This window comes from Theobroma cacao, chromosome 5 (assembly GCF_000208745.1).
Source record: "Theobroma cacao cultivar B97-61/B2 chromosome 5, Criollo_cocoa_genome_V2, whole genome shotgun sequence".
Classification (NCBI taxonomy): domain Eukaryota; kingdom Viridiplantae; phylum Streptophyta; class Magnoliopsida; order Malvales; family Malvaceae; genus Theobroma; species Theobroma cacao.
In genome coordinates, this window is record NC_030854.1 from 3,893,360 (window position 1) to 3,916,436 (window position 23,077).

General features: G+C 36.3%; 3 protein-coding genes across 3 annotated transcripts; all 3 read left to right on the plus strand.

Annotated features, from left to right (window-relative positions):
- On the plus strand, positions 10,734-12,539 carry LOC18598082 (UDP-glycosyltransferase 73C6). The gene has a single exon (XM_018122054.1). It carries the CDS (start codon positions 10,805-10,807, stop codon positions 12,308-12,310), a length of 1,506 nt encoding a protein of 501 aa, XP_017977543.1. The 5' UTR covers positions 10,734-10,804; the 3' UTR covers positions 12,311-12,539.
- On the plus strand, positions 14,348-16,475 carry LOC18598083 (UDP-glycosyltransferase 73C3). Its single transcript, XM_007027448.2, has one exon. The coding sequence runs from the start codon at positions 14,717-14,719 to the stop codon at positions 16,196-16,198; it is 1,482 nt and encodes a 493-aa protein (XP_007027510.2). The 5' UTR covers positions 14,348-14,716; the 3' UTR covers positions 16,199-16,475.
- Positions 18,187-20,112, plus strand: LOC18598084 (UDP-glycosyltransferase 73C6). The gene has a single exon (XM_018120785.1). The coding sequence runs from the start codon at positions 18,473-18,475 to the stop codon at positions 19,943-19,945; it is 1,473 nt and encodes a 490-aa protein (XP_017976274.1). The 5' UTR covers positions 18,187-18,472; the 3' UTR covers positions 19,946-20,112.

Sequence of the window (23,077 nt, forward strand, 5' to 3'; positions counted from 1 at the left end):
GCGAGGTACTTTGTCAGCTCGCTCCGTCAAAAGTGAGCTTTGACGCGAATGAGGTATAGGTTAAATGAGAAGACCCCGATATAGCAAGATTCACACAGTTGCGGGGATTGGGTTATAGCCTCGTTGCAGTGGTTGATTGGCTTGGATGATCACACGCTGAAGACAAACGCCATAGAAGGCATTCGAACAAAGTTTGCCCTTGAGATTTTTGCCAATAGCTTAAGTTGTTAAATTTTTTAATTTGTTTATTCTTTTTCAATCTGTAAATAACATTAACATGATTCTGTATCATTTCCATATTATTATTTTTTGTATCATTTACATATTATTCTTTGTATTCATTGATGTGACAAGCATACAGGTCCAATAAGAATAACATTCTTTTTTCCTTATTCATATCGTAAAGTCTATTTGTATTTTACACAATTTACATGACAGCGTTCATTCGTTTGCATATGCCAACCCTCATTTACTTCTTTACTTTATAGCCTATATGACATGTTGAATTGCATTGCGTGACATAGGGTTGCAAGCAGTTGTTATTGAATTGCGTGAATGGTGGAGATGGAATCGCGTCACCAGTTGATATTAATTCACAGGAATATTTATTATGGAGTGACACGAGTACTAAATTTTGAATCACATCAACAGTTAATATGGAATCAAGTCACTAATCCACTTGGAATCATGTGAGTAGTAAATATGGTTCTCGTGAACCGTTAAGATTTAGAATCGCGTGAGTATTTGGTATTGACTCCCGTTAGTAATAAATATGGAGTGGCGTTACTAATTAATATGGAAGCACGTGACATGACTTTTTTATATGGAATTGCATGACTAGTTGATATTGACTCACGTAAGTAATATATATGGAGTGACATTACTAGTTATTATGGAATGACGTGAGTATTTATTTTAAAATCGCATGAGCAGAAAAATGGAGTCGCGTGACTGGCTATTATGAAATTACGTTACTAGTTGATTTGGAGTTACGTAAATAGTATATATGGACTGGCGTTACGAATTCTTATTGAATCGCGTGACTAGAGGATATGGGATCGCGTGACTAGTTGAGCTTGCATCGCGTGACTCACCTATTGTGTGTCATGTTCTTCGAATAAGGGTAAGCCAATTATCATGGACAATATCAAACCATAACTTAACCCTAAGCACCATCATAACAAAATATCGAGTTGAACACCCTAAACCCTCAACCAGATGAAAGTTAAAGCACATGTTGAGGGAATTTAAAGAAAACAAAATACCACAAGTCAACTATGAGAAATAAAAACTACAGTATCCATAATCCAGTTAATCCATAACTCTCAAATATGAATGTTCATTTGGTATGGTTGACTCAACCAGAACCAATGACAACTGACTTTCTTTTTCTTTGAGGTTAATGTCGGAGAAACTCATCTGAAGACAGTCAATTCTGTCACGATTCTGCTGTTCGAACAGTTGTATCTGTTCTTTGCATTAGAAGATTCTCAACATTCTGTATCCTCAATTCCAATGCTTGCATTCTAGCAGTTTGATTACTGAGTTTCTCATTAATCCTCAAAAGCATATTATACATCACATCATTGGAAACAGGAACTCTAGACGGTTGTCTGGATAGAGTATCATGGGCAAGATGAACTAGGTTACCTTCGACAGAGTTCAATGGCTCATCAAGACTCAAGTCATATCCCCTTTCACGAGCCATCGAAACGAGAGATTACGAGGCCTGCGACTGGTCCAATCAGCTAGATACCTATTGCTCCATATCCCTTTCTTCTTAACTAGAGCCGAAATGATGTTCCAGTATGGAAGGGTCGTCTCTTCCCACATGACAACTTGTCTTATTCTCATGATCATATATTCTGCAATATTCACACCAAACTGGCTTTCAATTGTTTCCATCATCCACAGATCCTCAACACTGACATGTCTTAAACAATTGATTCTTCCCTATAATGTGGATGCCAGAAAATTATGTACCAGCCTATCTAGTGCATAATTCAAATGATGAGCAGAACATGACTTTGTGGTGTATGGTTCTTTTCTGCTTATCACCTAAGCCTACATGCGGAACGGGTCATATGATGAGGGAAGTCTGTATTGTCTATATCTATACTCCATTTTTAAGAGCTTTTTAATATCAAAGAGAGTCACTATAAACTCTATTCCTCCTAAAAACACATTCAAAATGAATGGGTCAAAATCTTTAGGATTTTTAAATTCATTTTCACTCTGACGAATGCTGGAGTAAAATTCCCTAACAAGAGTCGGGTTATAATCAAAATATGGAAAGGTACTTAGACCCTTAAGTTTACCCATGTCGAAAAACGAAAATAAGTCACCTTCAAGGTATATATTTTCCTTTAAGCTTTCCTAATCTACCACTTTCCCGCACGATATCATAGCATTCTCTATTACTCATTACCTACCACCATGTGATATGTCCCTAAACCGTAAGGGAGAGCACAGATCATTACCTGGTTCAATTGAAAAACCAATTGATGCAGCAGACAGTTAAAGATCTAGTATCCATTTCTTCCTTGATCGTAGGCTAGAGTATTCATCATCACCTATACTTTGGTCACCATTGTCACGGACATTGGGTCTACTCAAAGTTGTGGCCATTGCTTAAGATAGTACAAGACGGTTCAGCTTTAGTGGTTTAACTTTTCTTCACCCTTAAACTAAGTTTGGAACAGTTGGAAGATGAAACGACAGCTATCGATATATTCATAAGCTATGGATAGATATTGAGAAGATTGAAATATGAAAGAAACGGTTGGAAGCTATCTTATGCCCTTTATGTTTTTTAATTACAACGGTCGATATTAAGAACAACTAGCATAAAAACAACTACCATAAAACCCTAAACCCTTGTACTCTAGCTATCTATACAATGCTATGCTATTATTATACATCATTTTCTAGGAAAAAATATGAAGCAAGATGCCAAAATCAATCACACAAATATTATTAAATATTTTGTGCTTTATTTAATGGTTTACAAAGAAAAACAAATTATGAAGGAGTACAATGAATTTGATGATCCAATAAATGGGCTAAGTACTGTAATTGGAATTTGATGATCCAACTATGCAATGGTATTTTTGTAAATAAGGAGAACTGTAGTCAACTATAGGATAAAGATCTAATTTTTTTTCCAGCACTTTCTCCTCACTTCTAATAGCTTCTTCGTCTTCTTCCCATCCTTTTTTCAACCCGCATGTTTTTCATATTGCACGGAAGCCATCCCTTACAACCTCCATAACTTTCTTAAAGTGACTTCAATTCTCATGTTTTGGTACACTTTTTCAAACCTCCATAACTTTCATAGGATTCTTTGTGCTTTTTCACTTTTTCACCTCAAATATCCTCAAAAGTCTTTCCTCAATACTTTCTCTCACTAGCTGGATATCAAAAAATGAAAATAAGTCACCCTCAAGCTTTCCTCAGCTTTAATGGTTCAACTTCTCTTCACCCAACAACTAAGTTAGGAACGGTTCGAAGATGAAACCGCAACTATCGATATATTTATAAGTGAAAATTGTGAGAAATAACCTTCGTAGTAAGGTGACTTCAAAAACACCTTATAATGTGAGAGAATATCTTCTTGCTCAGAAGTAAACATGTTTAATCTTTATATTGTAGTAGTGTACATTGCAGCCATACTGGAATCATCATTCATGAGTCCAGTTGACTTCAAAGGATGATTCTTCTTACCAGCATCTAAAGCCCAACGACGTCAACTCTTACACTGTCACGTGACTGATGCTGTTTTTCACTTTGAGTGCTACCAAAACCATTTGGTGTATCCCAACCATTTGAACTTGCTGGTTGATTTGACTCATCAAGAGAGCCTCAACCTTCATAACATTCTGGTGACTGTTGTTGTTCATAGCCAACAGTTTTGGAAGAATCGTCCAAGGTTTTCATAGGAATGACATCTTCTATTCCCCAACCAGACCGTGGCAGTGCATCATTAGCATAAGGTTTTTCACATTCTTCCTCCATTGTTCCCCAACTAGTTCTAACGTCCCCACCATTGAACTTGAAGATTTTCTCTTCCATATGAACATCTTGTGTATTTTACTTTTCATTCCCCAACCAGACAATTCAATTTGCTCTTTCATACAAGTTTCATCCACTTTGAGAGAGACATCTTGTGTTTTAGATTTGCTTTTCCCCAGTTACCCCACTGAGTTTGCTTCATTGTATTGGTCACAACTGCTGTAACATCTTGTGTTTTAGATTTGCTTGTCCCCCAATCACAATAGTCATTTTGCTTCATTGTTCTAGTCACAGCTTCTGCAACATCATGTGTTGCAAATATGATCTCCAGACTCTATCAAACTTAAGTTGAAATAATATTATTCAATTCAAATATCAATGGCTAGTTTGAAACAATCCCTAACAACTGATGTTTGAAGGGCCACTATCTTCAGGTACGACACCTATAAAGTTATTAGAGTTTGTAGTCCACATTAGATAGCGGTTTTGTGTGTGACCGGGTTGTTTGCAAATTGCACATGCCTTAAGTTGTCTTCGTCAAGCCATCGGCTGAGCAGATGTGTTTCCCCGTTTGTCGATGGAGCTGCAAACAAAGTCCGGTAATTTTATCTATTATGACCATAGCTCTTGCATTGTGAACATCTACGTCGTTCGCTGCCTTCCCTAGCTGAAGGAATCCTTTTCCTCCTAGGTCTTCCCACTTGATCTCACCAATTTGATGGCAAAATGACAATTTGTTGAACGTCATCAGGGATGTCCTACTCACTAGGATGCCCAACCTGGCGAATGGGAATCGCATATCCCTCCACCCAAGATCGAGTCTTGTAATAGTCCGAGCAGAATTCAATGGCTGCACGTTTGCACTTACTGCCAAGACAATGAAATCACAGTTGGCGAACAATGTAAAAATTCAATTCATCATGCACAATATAACAAAACATGATTGTTCATACCTTATTGCGGCCATGGCATTCGTGCAGGGGAGCAGATCGGTCTGGCACTCACCGCATGAACACGTCTTGGTGGAGAGGTTCACCACTCTATCCTTACTTTCACCTATAATTTGAAACTTCACTCGATCGATTGCTTGTATGGAAAAGTGACATGCTTCATTGAACAGTCTGTTCAATAGATCGGTAGCCCAAGGGCTGAGGGGTGTGGTCAACTTCAATGCCTCATTGTGCCGGTCATGGAACCAACGTTGAAACATGCCTCTAATGCACTCGATCAACACCATTATTGGCATTTTTCTTGCATGCCTTAGGTAAGAGTTAATACACTCCACAATGTTGGATGTCATTAGCTTGTCTCGCCTTACTGGTGACAGTGCACGTGCCCATCTCTCAGGGCCTAATCTCATAAGGCTATCATAAGTAGGTTTGCAAAGTTGTTTCAGCTGATTCATATGTCTGTTAAAATCAGTGAGCCTATAGCAGTTGGCGGCCATGGTGAAAATCGCGGCAATATCTTCGCGCTTGAACATGTTTTTAACGTTTTTCCCTAAGTGGTAATTGCATAGACAGTGATGAGCGTCCTTGTACACTTTCTCAACTGCATTCTTAATGCCAAGATGCTGATAAGAAATTAACATTATATTTTCAGGACAACCAATCACATGACGCAATTGGTTAAGAAACCACGACCAAGACTCTTCGTCTTCGACATGGCCAATGCCAAATGCAAATAGATATATATGCTCATTCGTATCTTTGCATACCGCCACAAATAAAATACCCTTGAATCTGCCTTTCAAATGTGTGGCATCGATAGCGACTACAGGCCTCATTACAGTACTGAACCCTTGAATACATGATCCAAACACCCAAAAACAATATTTGAATCGTTGTTCCCCATTAGTAGTGACACACGTGACAATACCGAGATTTTCACGTTCCAACATAAGGAAATATGAGGGGAAAAGTTGGAATGACTCTTTGACGAACCGAACACAAGACTCATTGCATACTCCTTCGCTTGCCAAGCCTTACCATATAGGCATTGCAATCCCCATTTGTGATTCATCTCTTCCCTTATTTCCTTTGGTCTCAATAGGGTTACACAATTTCCTTGCACCCTACTAGAGATAAGCTCACTAATTACCCTCGTGCTTGCAATTCGGTACCCACATTGTAAACTATCAACAATACACGTGTGTACCTTCTGGAACGTCTGAAGTTGCCAATATTCTCCCTCAAGCAACTTAGTTGCACGCAAAGCAAACTTGCATGCCTTATCCTTACAACCAACCTCAAAACAAGCGTGACATGACTTTTTAACTCTAACCTCAAAATGTTCTTTTAGTGCCAACATGCTCAAAGCTCATTTCAATTCAACTTTCGATGGAAACACTTTTTCGCAATATAAGTGGTCATCCATTGATCTGGATTCCTCATTCTCAACTATTTGGAAGGATATCATATCTAGTCCGGGAATAATCCATTGACAAGATACCCTTGTATTTACCCTCTCTTGATCACTGTCATCAGGCGAATGAATGCCGTCCTCAAGTGCGATGGCGTTCTCATAAATAGGGTCCGCACCCTCAACATCTTCTAACTCAACGGTTCTGCCATGGCCGTCCAACTCAACCTCTTATAACACAACAGTTGTGATATGACGTGTACTGCCATCTGCATGATTACAATAAGGAATGTCGGTCTGCTCAACCCTATTGTCTTCTAAACGGTCTTCAAGTCCGCCAACGTAATCATTTTCACAGTCATCACACAACTCATCATTCTGATCCGCTGTGTCATCCTCTTCAACATCATCTTCAATCTAATCAGATGCATCGTCATCACTCACAACCATCACAGTGTCATTTGCTAATGACAATGGACCCAATGCATTTCTGACCAACTATTGTGTTTGTTGCAAAGTACCAAGTATTTCATTCGATGCACATTCCGATTGGAATTGTGTAGATATCATTTGCAGACACCTCATGTGTGCGTCGGGCTATTAAAACTCATGAGGATACGTCAAACGTGATTGCCATGGTTGTTTGTTAGGAAATGCATGGTGTGGTATGTCACAATAATTAACATTCCGTTCTTGGTGATTACTATGTTGGATACCGTGCTCATGTGGAATATCGTTTGCATTTCCTGCCTTAACTGTCACAAACACAACAACTGCCCTCTCATCTCGCAGAATACTTACTACATCTTCATCATCCCTGATAACTGCACTCGAAACCCTTGCAGCATGGTTGAGTGATGCATGTAGCTTGATTTCATTATTATGTGAGTTGACCCCAACAATCTCTTCAACTAGCTTCACTAGTCCCAAAAATGACAAATCACGCTCAACACCCCTCACTCATGTCTCACCACCCTTGTAAGTGTCATCGACCCAATGATCACCGTATGTAATCATAAGCCTCACATTTGACAAGCAGTTGAAATTTAACAGAAAATAAGTGTCACAATCAGTCAATTTATCAAAAATTGCCCCTCAATGCATACAAACCACTTACGCAATGCCTAAGTCACATTTAGCCGGCTGCAGAAATTTAACAGAAATTAAGTGTTGCAGTGTCTAAGACACATTCATGCAATGCCTAATAACTAGTGAATAAACGCCCCAAAACAAGAGGCGAATTGCACAAGTCACGCTCCACCACTCTCGTAATACATAACAGTAGGTCACGCAATATATAAAAACCAGTCACGCAAGCTTAAAAACTACTAAACAAAAGCCTCAAAACAACACATGAATTGCACAAGTCACGCGCCAACACTCTTGCAATACATAACAACAGGTCACATAATATATAAAAACCAGTCATGCAAGCCTAAAAAACTACTGAACAAAAACCTCTAAACAACACATGAATTGCACAAGTCACGCGCCACCACTCTCACTACAATAGGTAACTCAATATATAAAAACCAGTCATGCACTGCCTAAAAAACTATTGAACAAAAGCTTCAAAATAACACATGAATTACACAAGTCAGTCACGCACCGTCAGGCTCGCAACACCTAAGAATAAGTCACTCAACAAATAATAAGCCTCAAAACAATAGGTGAATTGCACAAGTCACTCACCATCAGTCTCGCAATACCTAATAATAAGTCAATCGATGCCTAATATCCACTCACGTTATGCCAACTTAAACAGTCACGTACTGACCCAACGTCACGCAATGCATAACAACACGTCACCATAGGTACTCTATTCCATACACATACAAACCACTCACGCAATGTCTTAGCAGAAGATATGCATTGCATAATTCATGCACCACGTATAACCCACTTTCCCAATACCTAATAATAGGTCACCCAGTGCCTAACATCCACCCACGAAGTTATTCAGCATAATATAACTTAAACAAAGAAAATAACTCAAGAAAATATGTGCTCAATGAAAATAAAAATTCTTATAAATTTTATTAAAATTTTTAAAAAAAAGACCCCCCAAAAAATACCAGGAGATGATACAAAAAAAATGAACTGTAGTTCATTTCTTCCTAAGTGCATCTACTTTGAACTTTATCTCGGCGAGAATCTTTTCGTTGCTCAGGATGGCAGCCTCCAAGTCAAAAGTCCTTTGCATCAGGTTGTCCATGAAGGCGTGCATCCCTTGCTGGAATATCTACAACTGTTCCCTCAAAGGCACCTTCTCCTCTTCGGAGGCTGCCTCTTCCACGTTCTCAACTCTTGGATCTCTAGAGGTCATTTTTCAATTATCTGAGATTGATTAAGATAATTGAATTTGATTCAAATGGTTAATGGTTCCTTTTATTTATAGGCATGAATGTTGACTCTTCGTTTTTTACACACATATAAGTGCAATGAAAAGGGGCTAAATTGGTTATTAAGTACTTGTTCGGCCTGCCCTTTCATCTCATCTACTTCTTAAAAGCAAAAGCTAGGCCAAACATCATTTTCCAAAAAATTCTTAATAAAAAGCAACTTAAAGGTTTTCACTAATCAAAAAGGATTTTAATGTTACCTCTTTTCTCTTTTCCAAGAAATTCGTTATCGTTTCCTCTTTTCTCTTTTTTTTTTTAATTTAAGCATCATGGTAGACCAACCAAAATCTAATACTATTGCTACTATACAAGTCTGAAATTATATATAAACTTCAAGAATTACATTAAAGCTTATTAGGTTATTGAAGATGACACTCAATATCTTTTTGTGGTAATTTTAACCGAAATTATAGCTTATATAATTTATTTTGTTAAACAGTTTACCAAATAGCTTTAGCCTATTTCTCTTCTAATTTTTCACAATTTGTTATTAAGGGGGCTGAATTAGTAGATAATCACCTTCAGCATTAGGTAGCTAAAGTCACGCAATGCTCAACAAATATTCAGTCTCGCTATGCCTGTCACGCACTGCTCAACAAATATTTAGTCACGTTATGCCTGTCACGTAACACTCAATAAATATTCAGTCACGTAATGCTATAAAGAACTCATGCAATGTTCAACAAATATTTAGTCACGTAATATTCAAGCACCTAATATTCAATCACGTAATGTCTGTCACGCAACGCTCAACAAATATTCAGTAATGTAATGCCTATAAAGAACTCACGCAATGCTCAAAAAGTATTCAGTCACGTAATATTCAGGCACCTAATGTCAAATAAACAGGAAACAGGTAATGATTCCTAATATCCAATCACACACCCTAATATCTAGTGACTTAATGCCTAACAAATATTCACGCATCACCTATAAACTGATTGATTTCGCTACCCCCAGTCAGATTTAAGTTTCCAAACTCATATAATTTATCCATCAATTTTTTCGTTTTATGAATAACCCCAAATAAACCCAAGAACCCATAACATATACCTTGATGTCATCTCTGCACTTTGGGATTGTGAGAAAGTTGGCTGCCGATATAAACTTCGATGGCATTGGAAAGCTGGACGGAGGGATAGCTAAATCTAAATCGAGATTTAATTTTGAAATTTTAAGTTGAATGGCGGGAGACCAAAAAGGAAGAAACTGAGACACGCCTTCATTTGGATTAATTGGTTTAAAGGGTATTCTTGTCAAGTCATGCCAAAAATTAGTTAAAAATAGTTAAAATTATAGAGACTATTATTTTTTAAGTCACTTTACTATAAAGATCATTTCTCACAATTTTCTCTTATTGTTAAGGAGCTATACCCAGGGCTGGTGTACCACACGTAGAAGCAACCCAAAATGATTTTTGAGTGAGTCTAAACCCATTGTAGCGTACCAAACGTAGGTTGAATTTATTGATAATGTATAAGTGGCTGACACTCGTCCCAATCAGTAACTTGTTTAGTTCTTAGAAGCTGCCGCGCAACTCGCTCAGCCTTGAGCCAAGTTTCAAAAGCAGGGACTTTCAATACCGTTTAAAAAATCCTTTTTTTTTTTTGTTGGTTTCTTCGGCCATATCGCCATATCATATTAACGTTCACATATTTAATGTTCAAGTAATATAGTACTCTTTTCGAGTCTTTCGTTGATGTTGTGTTTTGTCCTTAAAGAGCATCGCCATGTGCACGTCTCTTTACTCTTCCCTTTCACAAATACCAGTCAAGTACTCAGGGTCACTGCGAACCACGTATTGTACTTGAGACAGACAAAAATGATAATAACATTCCATCAGTCCACAGAGTTCTAGTCCATATAGCCAACCGCATCTATCGCTGAATAAACAAAATGCTTATGTATGCTCTTGCATCAGCAGCGAGGTTATATCATACTGAAATGAACCTGAAACTTTTCTATATATAGCAAAACTCGGCGCCCTTCTGTTACAATTCACTTTCACAGTTCCTTCTAGTCGTATTGCCATGGGTTCCCTATCCGACCAGCTTCACTTTGTCTTGTTCCCTTTCATGGCTCAAGGCCACTTGATCCCCATGGTAGATATTGGTAGACTGTTAGCACAGCGTAACGTGATTGTTACCATAGTTACAACACCTCATAATGCAGGCAGAGTCCATAAATCAGTTGCCAATGCCACGGAATCAGGGCACCCTATCCGTTTAGTGCAACTCCAGTTTCCTTTGAAAGTAGTAGGATTACCAGAAGGGTGTGAGAATATGGACATGCTGTCTTCTTCAGTAGAGAACTGCTTCAAATTCTTCAGTGCAGCAAACATGATGGAAGAAGCAGCGCAGAAATTATTTGAGAAGCTAACACCCAGGCCCAATTGCATTATTTCAGACATGTGCTTGTATTACACCAGCAGGATTGCTAGCAAGTTTCAGGTTCCAAGGATTGCGTTCCATGGATTTTGTTGCTTCTGTCTCCTTTGTCTGCACAATATACGCTCCTCCAAGATACTTGAGAGCATAACTTCTGATTTTGAATATTTCATCGTGCCAGGCTTGTCTGACAAGGTTGAATTTACTAAAGTTCAGTTACCACTTAACTATGATGAAACCTGGAAGGAAATTTTGGAACCAATGGGAGAAGCTGACCAAGCATCTTACGGGATTGTCATAAATACTTTTGAAGAGTTGGAGTCATCGTATGTCAAAGAGTACAGGAAGGTAAGAAAAGACAAAGCCTGGTGCATTGGTCCAGTTTCTTTGAGCCACAAAGATGAGCAAGATAAGGCTCAAAGGGGTAACACGGCTTCAATTAACGAGCACCACTGTTTAAAGTGGCTTGATTCTCAAGAACCGAGCTCTGTAGTTTATGCCTGTCTTGGAAGCATCTGTAATCTGAGGCCCTTACAAATGATAGAGTTGGGTTTGGGCTTAGAGGCATCGAACAAGCCATTCATCTGGGTCATAAGAGGAAATGATACATCAAAAGAAGTAGAGAAGTGGATTAAAGAGCAAGGATTTGAGGAAAGAACAAAAGGAAGAGGGCTTGTAATTTTGGGTTGGGCACCCCAAGTACTCATTTTGTCACAGCCTGCAATAGGAGGGTTCCTAACTCATTGCGGATGGAATTCAACAATAGAAGGCATCTCCGCTGGTGTGCCATTGATAACATGGCCACTATTTGCAGACCAGTTTAGCAATGAGAAATTGGTAGTACAAATGCTGAAAATTGGTGTGAGCCTTGGAGTTAAGAAACCGTTGTTGTGGGGACAAGAAGAGAAGGCTGGGATTATGTTGAAGAAGGAAGATGTTAAAAATGCAGTAGATAAATTGATGGATGAAGGAAAAGAAGCAACGGAGAGAAGGAAACGAGCTAAAGAGTTCGGAGAGAAGGCAAAGAAGGCTGTTGAAGTGGGGGGATCTTCTTACGTGAATATGACACTGTTAATCCAAGATATCATGCAACAATCTCATAAAACGTGTTGGAACTCGGGTCCAACCTCACATGCTGAGGAGATATAGAGTGAAAGGTACTAGTTCCGTTTTGAAGTTTACATATTTCAAGTGAATCTGCAATACATATGGTTGTTTTCTTATAATCAAAGTGTAAATTACAGCTCAGTCTTTTTCCTTCCAAAATCCCAATGTCTAGTTTCTAATAAATTAGTTAACCTGTATGCAGAGAAAACGGTTAAATGGTTTCTAGATATGATTCGATGAGATTAATGAAAGAAGTTCATTGATCCCTGTATAGCACTTAAAAGTAGCGTTTGGTATGAGAGAAGTGGGAACACATTTTTTATAATTAGCTCAATTAAATTACATTGTAGTGTTTGTTTTGCAATAAACCACTGCAATGCAAGATTGCAATGCAATCATATTACAGTCAATGAATGTGATGTGATTGCAGTCCAAAACCAATGCAATCACATTACATTACACTTTGTAATATTCTTAAATACATTTTTACCCTTCAACTTTTTTACCTTATTAAAAATATTTTGTAATGTTACAATTAAAATAAAAACTATTAAAATAAAATATACAATATAAGAATCAGAAATTAAAATAAAATAAAATATAAGAAATTAAAATTTATATAATATAGGTAAAAAAATTAAAACAAAATATATAATATAAAAAATATATTAAAGAAATGAAAATAAAATATATAATATCATAATAAGAAATGAAAATAAAATATATGACATTAAAAATATATTTAAAAGATGATATTATATAAAAATTAACAATAAAAAATACAAGTATATTAAATTTATATTTTAATAAATAGAGATAATTTTAAAAATTAACATTATATTCCCAGTAAAGTACTTATAAACTAAATGCTGCAATGTTATTTTTCCTGCATTTTAATCATTATTTTCCTTGTATATCAAATACTGTAATATTATTTTTCCTGTAGTCACATTACTTATAATTACATTACCTATAATTAAATTGTATTGTAAAGTATCAAACGCCAACTAAGGGCGTGCTTGATTAGGAATAATGAAATAGTTATTTTTTTCCTATTCTCATTCTTGAGATAAAGTTGCATTTAATTTAACGAATGGCTATTTCTTGAAATAGACATTCTAAGAAGGGTTTGGTAATGTCTATTCTAAGTTGTTGAGAATAAAAAAAAAATTGAATAGACAAAAATACCTTTTTATAATTTAAAAAATTACTTTATAAAATAATACTAAATATTTTCTTTTTTTTCTCTCTTTCTCTCTCCTCTCTCTAAAGTAGCTCAATTTTTGGAGCTTTCGATCACTACCGCCTCACTCCACTACTGTCCACTCTCTTATATTTGTTTCTCCACCATCCATTTCCAATCAAGTGTGAGATGCTACCCGAGAAGTTGCCTTTCATGAAATCTAGGGGAAAATCAAGAATGCTAATGATGAGAAGAAGGTAAAAAATGCAGAATTGATGGGTAAAACACAAAAGACATAGGGTAAAGGTAATACTCCTAAGGTGTTGCTCCAGAGTGCCTCAAATTGGGTGGTGGTGGTGACAAGCACAGAAAACACAAAATTTTTTACTTCATTTTCAAAAGCAAAAAAAATGAAAATATTTAAATATTATTTAATTAAAATAAAATTATAATAAATATTATTTAATATTATTATTTGAATATAATAAATGTAATAAAGGGTAGTATTTAGTATTGTTTAAATTCAATGAAAAATATATTTTGTCTTTTAATATTAAATATTATTTAATTATAATAAAAGGTTTAATTATTTTCTAATAAAAAATATTATTAAATTATAATAAAAATATGTTAGTATTTTGGTGAAAATATTATTTAATTATAGTAAAAGGTATTTTGATTTTGTTACTTAGAATATTTTTCATTTAACAAAATAAATTCTTTAAATTTAATAAAAGATATTTTTATCATTTACCACTTATTCCTTAAGTATTCATAAAACTATTTGTATCAACCAATCATTGGAATAAATCATAATAATAATTCCTATTCTATTATATTTTCATGAATCAAACTATATAATAACTATTCATCTTTTATTATATTCCTACAAAATAATGATTTTATTTCCCTCTATTCCATTATTCCAACCAAACACGCCTTAAAAATTTTGACATTTACTAGGCATTTTTAGTATGAGTTGTTTTCACTTGCAAGTGGCTTGTACTTGAAAAAAAAACAATTGAAACCAACTAAGTGACACATGGCGCTGTTACCAACCTAGATAGGATCCGCAAATTCAGTTGAAATAATACAAAAGACGACAACATTCACATGTTTCCGGATAAATTACTATATATTTCTGTCCATATATGAAATGTTCCTTGTCCTGAGCCCCCTAGCACAAGAGCGTACAGCAAACAGACCGCTTGGAACATATTCTCTTCTGAAGAGGAAAAAAGAAGAACAGAAAACCCCAATTTATCATGTCCCCCCAATTCCCTGAGCTTCACTTTGTTTTGATACCCTTGATGTGCCCAGGCCACCTTATCCCCATGGTGGACATAGGGAGGCTACTGGCTCAACATGGTGTGACGGTCACTATAGTCACCACACCTCTGAATGCTACCAGGTTTAAAAGCATCATTGATCGTGATATAGCTTCTGGGATCCAAATCCAACTTCTCCAGCTACGATTTCCGTGCATTGAGGCTGGCTTGCCTGAGGGTTGTGAGAATGTAGATACTCTCCCATCACGGCATTTGTCCAAGAATTTTATGGATGCTGTTGGCAAGTTGCAGCATCCAATTGAACAGTACATTGAAGAGACACAGCCCAAACCAAGCTGTATCATCTCTGATGGACATATTCCCTGGACATTTGATGTTGCTCAAAAGTTCAAAATTCCAAGGCTTGCTTTCGATGGGACAAGCTGCTTTACTCTGACATGCTCACATTTTATTGGCATGTCGAAGATTCATGAGAAGGTCTCTGATGATCTAGAATCCTTCGTGGTGCCTGGTTTACCAGATAGGATTGAACTAACTAAAGCCCAGCTGCCTACTGACTTCAATCCAGGATCAATAGTTTTAAAAGACAAGGAAGAACACATGAGAGTAGCAGACATGGCATCATATGGTTTGGTGGTTAATTCTTTTGAAGAATTGGAATCAGGATACATCGAAGAATATAGAAAGGCAAAAGGAGACAAGATTTGGTGTATTGGCCCTGTGTCACTTTATAATAAAGGCAAACTAGATAAGGCTCAGAGAGGAAACAAAGCGTCAGTAGAAGTAATCCAGTGCTTGCAGTGGCTTGATTCATGGCCACAGAACTCAGTAGTGTATGCCAGCCTTGGAACATTAAGTTGTGTTGCACCTATGCAACTAACTGAAATGGCCTTAGGCTTAGAAGCATCAAACAGGCCTTTTATATGGGTTATCAGGGAAGGATATAAATCTGATGAGTTCAAGAAATGGTTGTCTGAAGAAGGGTTTGAGGAGAGAACCAAAGGGAGAGGCTTTTTAGTCCATGGCTGGGCACCGCAACTTTCCATACTGTCTCATCCAGCAGTAGGAGGGTTATTGACACATTGTGGATGGAATTCAGTGCTAGAAGGATTATGTGCTGGTTTGCCAATGATAACATGGCCCTTGTTGGCTGATCAGTTTTTCAATGAAAAGCTTGTGGTGCAAATATTGAGAATTGGGGAGAGGGTGGGAGCTGAAATTGCCATGAAGTGGGGAGAGGAAGAGAAGTATGGGGTGATGGTGAAGAGAGAACAAATTATGAAGGCTATAAATTTGGTAATGGATGCAGGAGAAGAAGGAGAAGAGAGGAGGAAGAGAGCAATGGAGCTTGGGGTGTTGGCAAAGAAGGCATTTGAAAACGAGGGATCCTCTTATCTCAATGTCAAGCGGCTAATCAAAGATATTATACAAATCAGTGGGAGGAAAGCAGAGGCATAACAGAGTTGCATAAAAATCTGGCATGTGGTAGACCATTCTTATGGTTTTTTTTTTGTTTTTTCTAAGCATTATATCAATATAATTGTCCTCTGTCAATCAGCCCCATAAGATAATTGATGCCCTCACTACATCTACTAACAAGGCAGAATTACAGTTTAGTAAAGCCCAAAATAGATCAAACTCCAATTCTCCTTGTTCCCCTAGACCCTAATACCTTTCTATGTAGTTCCATTGCTGGATGCATGATAATTCTAATAAAGGTCAAAATTCTTGATAACTCTTTGAGAAAAGTCAGAACAATGTTCTCTAGTATCAACAGAAACAACCAGGAAGTGTAAAGCAGTTCCAAAAGGTTTTGCAATTCATTTTCTAAATCTTTGCTGTTATTCGAAAAGTAAGCAGAATTATATTGACCACTATAATTTTCAACCAGCTCCATGTTGATTTATGGCTTCAGTTTTTTGGAGTGTCGACACCCATGGCATGGGGATGTTGAAATCTATTGGTAGTTTTTGTTTCTTTGGGATGTGGACACTCAAACCTCAGGGATGGAAATGAGTGTCGACACCCAAGGCATGGGGATGTTGAAATCTCTGGGTAGTTTTTCTTATGTCAATTTAACTGGGTTTAAAACATCTTGCTGGTTAAATCGATTGTGCTTAAATCTTTCTATGTCAACTTAACTGGACTTGAAGCATTTTGGTACCAATTAGATTGAACTTAAATCCTCCCATATTAACTTAATTGGGTTTAAAACATTTTGGTATTAGTTAGTTTGAATTTAAATCCGATAAAAAAGCACGCATTCCCTTTCAAGGAAAGTTTACTTTAATAATAACTTTAATGTTAATAAAAAATAAAAAAAATAATCAATATTAAAATTTAATAAAAAATCATAAATTAAAGATACAATAATTAATTTAAATAAGTTATTAAAGATATTTATCATTCGCTATTTGTATTTTTGAAATTTGTGCTTTTTTATGTAATGTATGTACGTGTACCTATACATAGACCTAGATATAATTATCCAAGTCAACTATCCCCTTAAGATAATTAATGTCCACTAACTCTAGTCTAAACTTAGTTTAATGGTTTTATACATCATCATTTCCTTCCCTTTCACCGGGGACCCTGTCTTCAAATCTTCAAAAATTAAAATTATGGGGAACTAAGAAAGAGACTACATAAAATGCTTAATCCTCATGAGCCTTCCCATGCGGTTCAACTACTGCATTCATGAAAAATTGAATCATCAAAAGCATTCTTGATAACTTCAAGAAAAGCCAAACAATCCTCTCTAGTACAGCAGAACCTAGCTGCAACCATATACAGCAGTTCCAACTCAAATCTCTTTACCTTAATTTGCTGTTATCCAAAAAAAAAAGCAGAATTATGTTGACCCATGCAATTTTTTACTGGCTCCATCTGCCAAGCGTTGATATATGCGGCTTGAATTTGTCTGGAGTGTCGACACCAATGGCATGGGAGCGTTGACATCGTTTCAGAAGATGTCTGTCTTGGGCATGAAGCATCTCGGACGTTGACAATCGCTCCTAAGAGTATGGATATCTACTTACTAATTACTTAAGACTTTTGTTTGTTCGGATCTACTAACATAAAATAGACCTTTAGTAGGTCTTTTATGTGGTTAAAACACATAAGAAACACTGTTGAGTGCGCTATATTTTATAATTTGTTATATCAATTGCTACATCTTGTAGGCTTCATTTACATTTTCTTTTCAGATTATGGAGAAATCTCTCATAGGTTTTTAACCATAGACATAGTCTACCTAGCGCAACCAGAAAAGTCATTATGTACTTATATCTGGATATTCTTGAATACTTACTACTTTTATTGGTTTTACTTCTTGTCTTGTTAATTACATTTGGATGTTGTCACAACATAAAGCAGGTTGTATTAGTCGGACTTTCAATCTGCTCATAATTTAACGCATATCAGACTTTGCAAAGCATATAATTCTGGATGTTGAAGAGTCCAACTTTTGGAAGTTACATCCAAACTGAAAGTTTGACCAGAATGCAAGTCAAAACAAAACCCAGTTAGCTGTCAGGATGGAGTCATTAGTTCTAAAATCTGTTCATAGTCTATATGCATACGTATATCCTTACGTAAGACTAGAACCATTGCAGCATGTATAAATAACCACCCAATCTAACTAATGAAAGAACCATAAAAGCAAGCACCATATTCAAATTCGTTCATACTAGTCTGTTTGGTTGCCCATCTAGCTTAAACACTCAAACTGCAATGGCCTTAAACTCATTTCAGCCTCATTTTGTGTTGATACCTTTTATGTGCCAGGGACACCTTATTCCCCTGATAGACATAGCCAGGTTATTGGCGGAGCGCAATGTAATTGTTACGATAATTACCACACCTCAGAATGCTGCCCGCTTAAGCATTTCAATCGATCATGCTATTGAGTCTGGGCTACCTATTCGTGTCCTACAACTTCACTTTCCTGCTGCAGAGGCCGGTTTACCGGAGGGGTGTGAAACTCTTGACAATCTCCCTTCCATGCATCTGATGAGCAATTTTTACTCTGCATTGAGCATGCTGCAGCAACCACTAGAGACGATGTTTGAAGAGCTAAAGCCCCGTCCATGTTGCATTATACATGACAGGAATTTCACATGGATAGCTGAAATTGCTTCCAAGTTTCAGATTCCAAGGATTTCCTTCGATGGGAAAAGCTGCTTCACTCTCTTGTGCTGTCATAATATAAGCACTTCCAAGGTCCATGAATGCGTTTCCGATGGAGAGCCTTTTGTGGTGCCAGGACTGTCTGACAGAATTGAATTCACAACAGGGCAGCTACCTGGAAACCTCAATCCTGGATTTAACATGAAAGAGACTGCTAAAAAAATAATAGCGGCAGAAGAAGAAGCGTATGGCTTAATAGTTAACAGTTTTGAGGAGTTGGAAGCAGAATATGTAGAATCATACAAAAAACTTAAGAAACAAAAAGTATGGTGTGTTGGTCCTGTGTCACTATGCAACAAGGATAATTTTGATAAAGCTCAAAGAGGTAAAGAGGCTTTAACGGATGAAAATCAATGCTTGAAGTGGCTTGATTCATGGCCACCAAGCTCTGTAATCTATGTTTGCTTTGGAAGTCTCAATCGCCTAACACCTCCACAGTTAATTGAACTTGGTTTAGCCTTGGAAGCATCAAATAGACCTTTCATTTGGGTTATTAGAGGAGGGTATAAGAAAGGAGAAATGGAGAAATGGTTAGCAGAAGATGGATTTGAGGAGCGGATAAAGGGACAAGGCCTCTTGATAAGGGGCTGGGCGCCACAAGTGTTAATTTTATCGCACCCATCAATTGGAGGATTTCTGACACACTCTGGTTGGAATTCAACACTTGAAGGGATTTGTGCTGGCGTGCCAATGCTAACATGGCCTTTGTTTGCTGAGCAATTTTTAAATGAGAAGCTACTTGTACAAATTCTGAAAGTTGGTGTTCGGGTTGGGGTAGAAGTTGTGGTGCAGATGGGGCAGGAAGAATTTGGGGTGCTGGTGAAGAGGGAAGATGTTAAGAAGGCGGTGGAGAGTTTAATGGATGAAGGAGAGGAAGGAGAAGATAGAAGAAAAAGGGCAAGAAAGCTTGCAATGGTGGCAAAGAAAGCAGTCGAAGAAGGAGGGTCCTCTTACTTTAACATGACACTACTAATTGAAGATATCGTGCAACAAGCCACTAGTCCAGCTTCAGCCTGAGACAGAAAGGGACTCTGCTGTTTTTTTTAGTAAATTTTTTCTGTTTCAATTTTGTTTATAATTTGTTCAAAAATAATGATGGGGAATGTGATTTTAATATTGTATGCCAATAAAGGAGATGAAATTGGAATAATTAATTGTTACCGCTGTTGCGCTATTTTTCTATCTATTTGCATTTTAAGTTCAACCTTGATGTTTCCCTTTTGTACTATTATACAACCTGGAGCCAAGGACACCAGACTTTCTTGCATAAAGAGAGATATCGCCAAATTAAGTGCAAATTTGCAAGAATGCAAATAAAATTAATTCTGTTAATGGTCATTGACAAGTGTCCAAATATACAAAAAGCTTTTCCAATCTTTGCTATTCAGTATCAGATAAATTTATGTCTGCAGGGGAAGCACTTTTAGTTTTGCTTTATTCATGGAGTCGCACTAAAAATTTTATTTTCAACTATCAAGGACAATATAGAGCACCGCAGTCACCATCATAACAGTACTCAATGATTTAGATTTAGCCTCCAATGCTTGTTGTTCATATTAAGTGTGGTGAACTGATAGTTGGAGCTACCGTTCTTGGGTTTATGTTCTTTGTGTTAGATACTCTAGTCTTGTACTGTCGGTATGTTTGTTATACAGGGTGTCATGGTGTCTGACGTCCTTTGCGGGTGTAGACACCCATTTAATAAATAAAATAAAATTAATTAATTAAAAAAAAAAAGAGACTGGAGACCCACTTTGTCTCCATTGTCAACAAAATACGGAGCATTAAATGCTCCTCTGGCTGCCGGGATTTGAAGATCATTCCCGACAGATTTGTTTTTGACTTGAAGGCCACCCATCCGGAAATCATGCTGAACAGAGCATGTTTGCCTCCTCTGGTTGTTAAAAAATTTAGGCAATTGAGTTCGATAAGAACCCTAAATTCTGAGGCTGAAGAGGAGATTTTTTTTAAAAAAAAAAAAGGAAAAAAGCCAAAAAAACGTAATAAAAAATCAGAGGAAAAACCAGAGAGAAAATGATCCAAAAACAGAAATTTTTCCAGAGACAAAAAAAAATCCAACAAAGAAAACAGCAACCAAAAATCAAAAAAATCCCTAGTTTTCTCTAGCAGCCAAAACCACAATCAAACAACAATCAAAAAATCAAAAAATAGATACAAAAATGGGAGAGGTAGGAGGATAGCTTAAGATTCCCTATTTTGGGTATTTTCTAGGGAGATTTTGGAGTGTGAGGAAAAGGTTATTTTTTTTGGAGCCGGCGAAGAGAGAGGGAGCTCGGTTTCCTGGGCGGTCGACGAAAGGAAGGAGAGATCTAGAGGTTTGTGGGGTGGTTGGCAATTCAGATCCGATTGAGAGAGGGAGTGAGGAGTTGCTGGTTGAGAGGAAGGGAAGAGAGGTTGTAAGTTTACAGAGAAGGGAGAGGGGTCGATTGGCTAGAGAGAGAAACGACAGGGGAAAAATGAGGAGAGGAGAAAAAAAGAAAGTTTATATCGTAGGGTTAGGTAGGGATAAAACGACGCCATTTTGAGAAGGTCAGATTTGGCAGCTCAAAGGCACTTGAAACGACACCGTTTTGGTATAAGGAAGCTGAATGTTTGTGGCATGCATATGGGCTTTCCGCCAATCTGATGCATCTTAGGCTAAGTTGGGGTTGAACTTTGGGTAAGTTTTAAATCTTGGGTTATGCTTGTGGTAGTTATGTTGATTTTTTTAATGTAGCCTTGTGTTAGTAAAATAATGGAAACATAGTATATTAATATGGTAATATAAATTAAAAATATTAAAAAAAATCACAGAAATAGAAAGCCTATAAATAGGTAAATACCGAAAATAAAAAATGTAAAAATAATAGGTAAATAAAATAAATAATAAAAAGATTGGGGTAGATAGGAAAATATAGAAAATATATATATGCAATAAGATGGAAATGATAAGAATATTAGATATAAGAAAGTTATTTAGTTCTAAAAACGGATTCAAAAAAAATAAAATATATATAGGAGAATAAATAATCACTTAATTAAAAATAATAATACAATAGATAGGTTTAGGTGGACATTGAATATAAAATATATAATGAGCATATGGTAAGTGGAATGAATTTACTTAGATTGAATCATATACATAGAGAAGAAAATGTATGGTTAGATTAGGAATACGGTTAGGAGAAAATATAAAATGGAGGAAGAGTTGATATGTCAAATATAAAAAGGGAATACATAATCATGTGAACTTATATAGGAAAAATAGGAATGAATTAGATAAAAATAAATACAAAAATAATAAAAATAAATGAAATAGAGAAAATATGTGTAAATAACAAATTAGTGGGAAGAGGTAGCTTTATATAAAATAGAGAGAGAGAGAATGAAAATGATGTAAGATAAAGAATTATTTATATAAATAAGATAAGTATTTATTTCAATACCGAAGATGGGATGTTCGTTCGGAATGTGAGAAGTCGCAATTTCGAGTGAACTTCTATAGGTTAGGGGTTTCGATTAAGACTCCATCCGTACGATGGGAGGGTCTTAATTTCGAATTCCAATGTTTCTAATGAAATAAAAATTATATACTCAATTACCAATTAATCAAAATACATAAAATAAAAATAGGAAATTAATGATAGTAATAAATTTGTTAATCATAATAATACCAAAATAAAAAATACATATGCACGAATAATAATAATTACGGACTATAGAAAGACACTTGGTCTAAAATTATGGTTTTGAAAAAATTTCAAATAGTAAAATAAATAAGTACTTATATAGCAAAATATCTAATGAAATAAAAACGGAATAATAAATAAATATAAAATATTTGTTCATGATAAAAAAATGCATACAAAGAAAAGTAGTAGATTTTGTGAAAGGTAAGAAATGTACGTAGAGTCTATGAGTGCGTCACGTATCATGGTTGCATTGTCAATTGTCATGGCATATAGATATATTCTGTATATGGATAAACCCCGATGATGGGACTTTTCGAGAAAGCTTACGAAAGCAAGTTTCATCGGTAAACTCCCTAGGTGAAAAGATGACGCAAGAGGGTCTAGGATAGTATTTTATTAAATTTAGTTTTTTGCTAATTTAGTTGATTTAGGATTTATTTTTTTTATTTTATTTAGA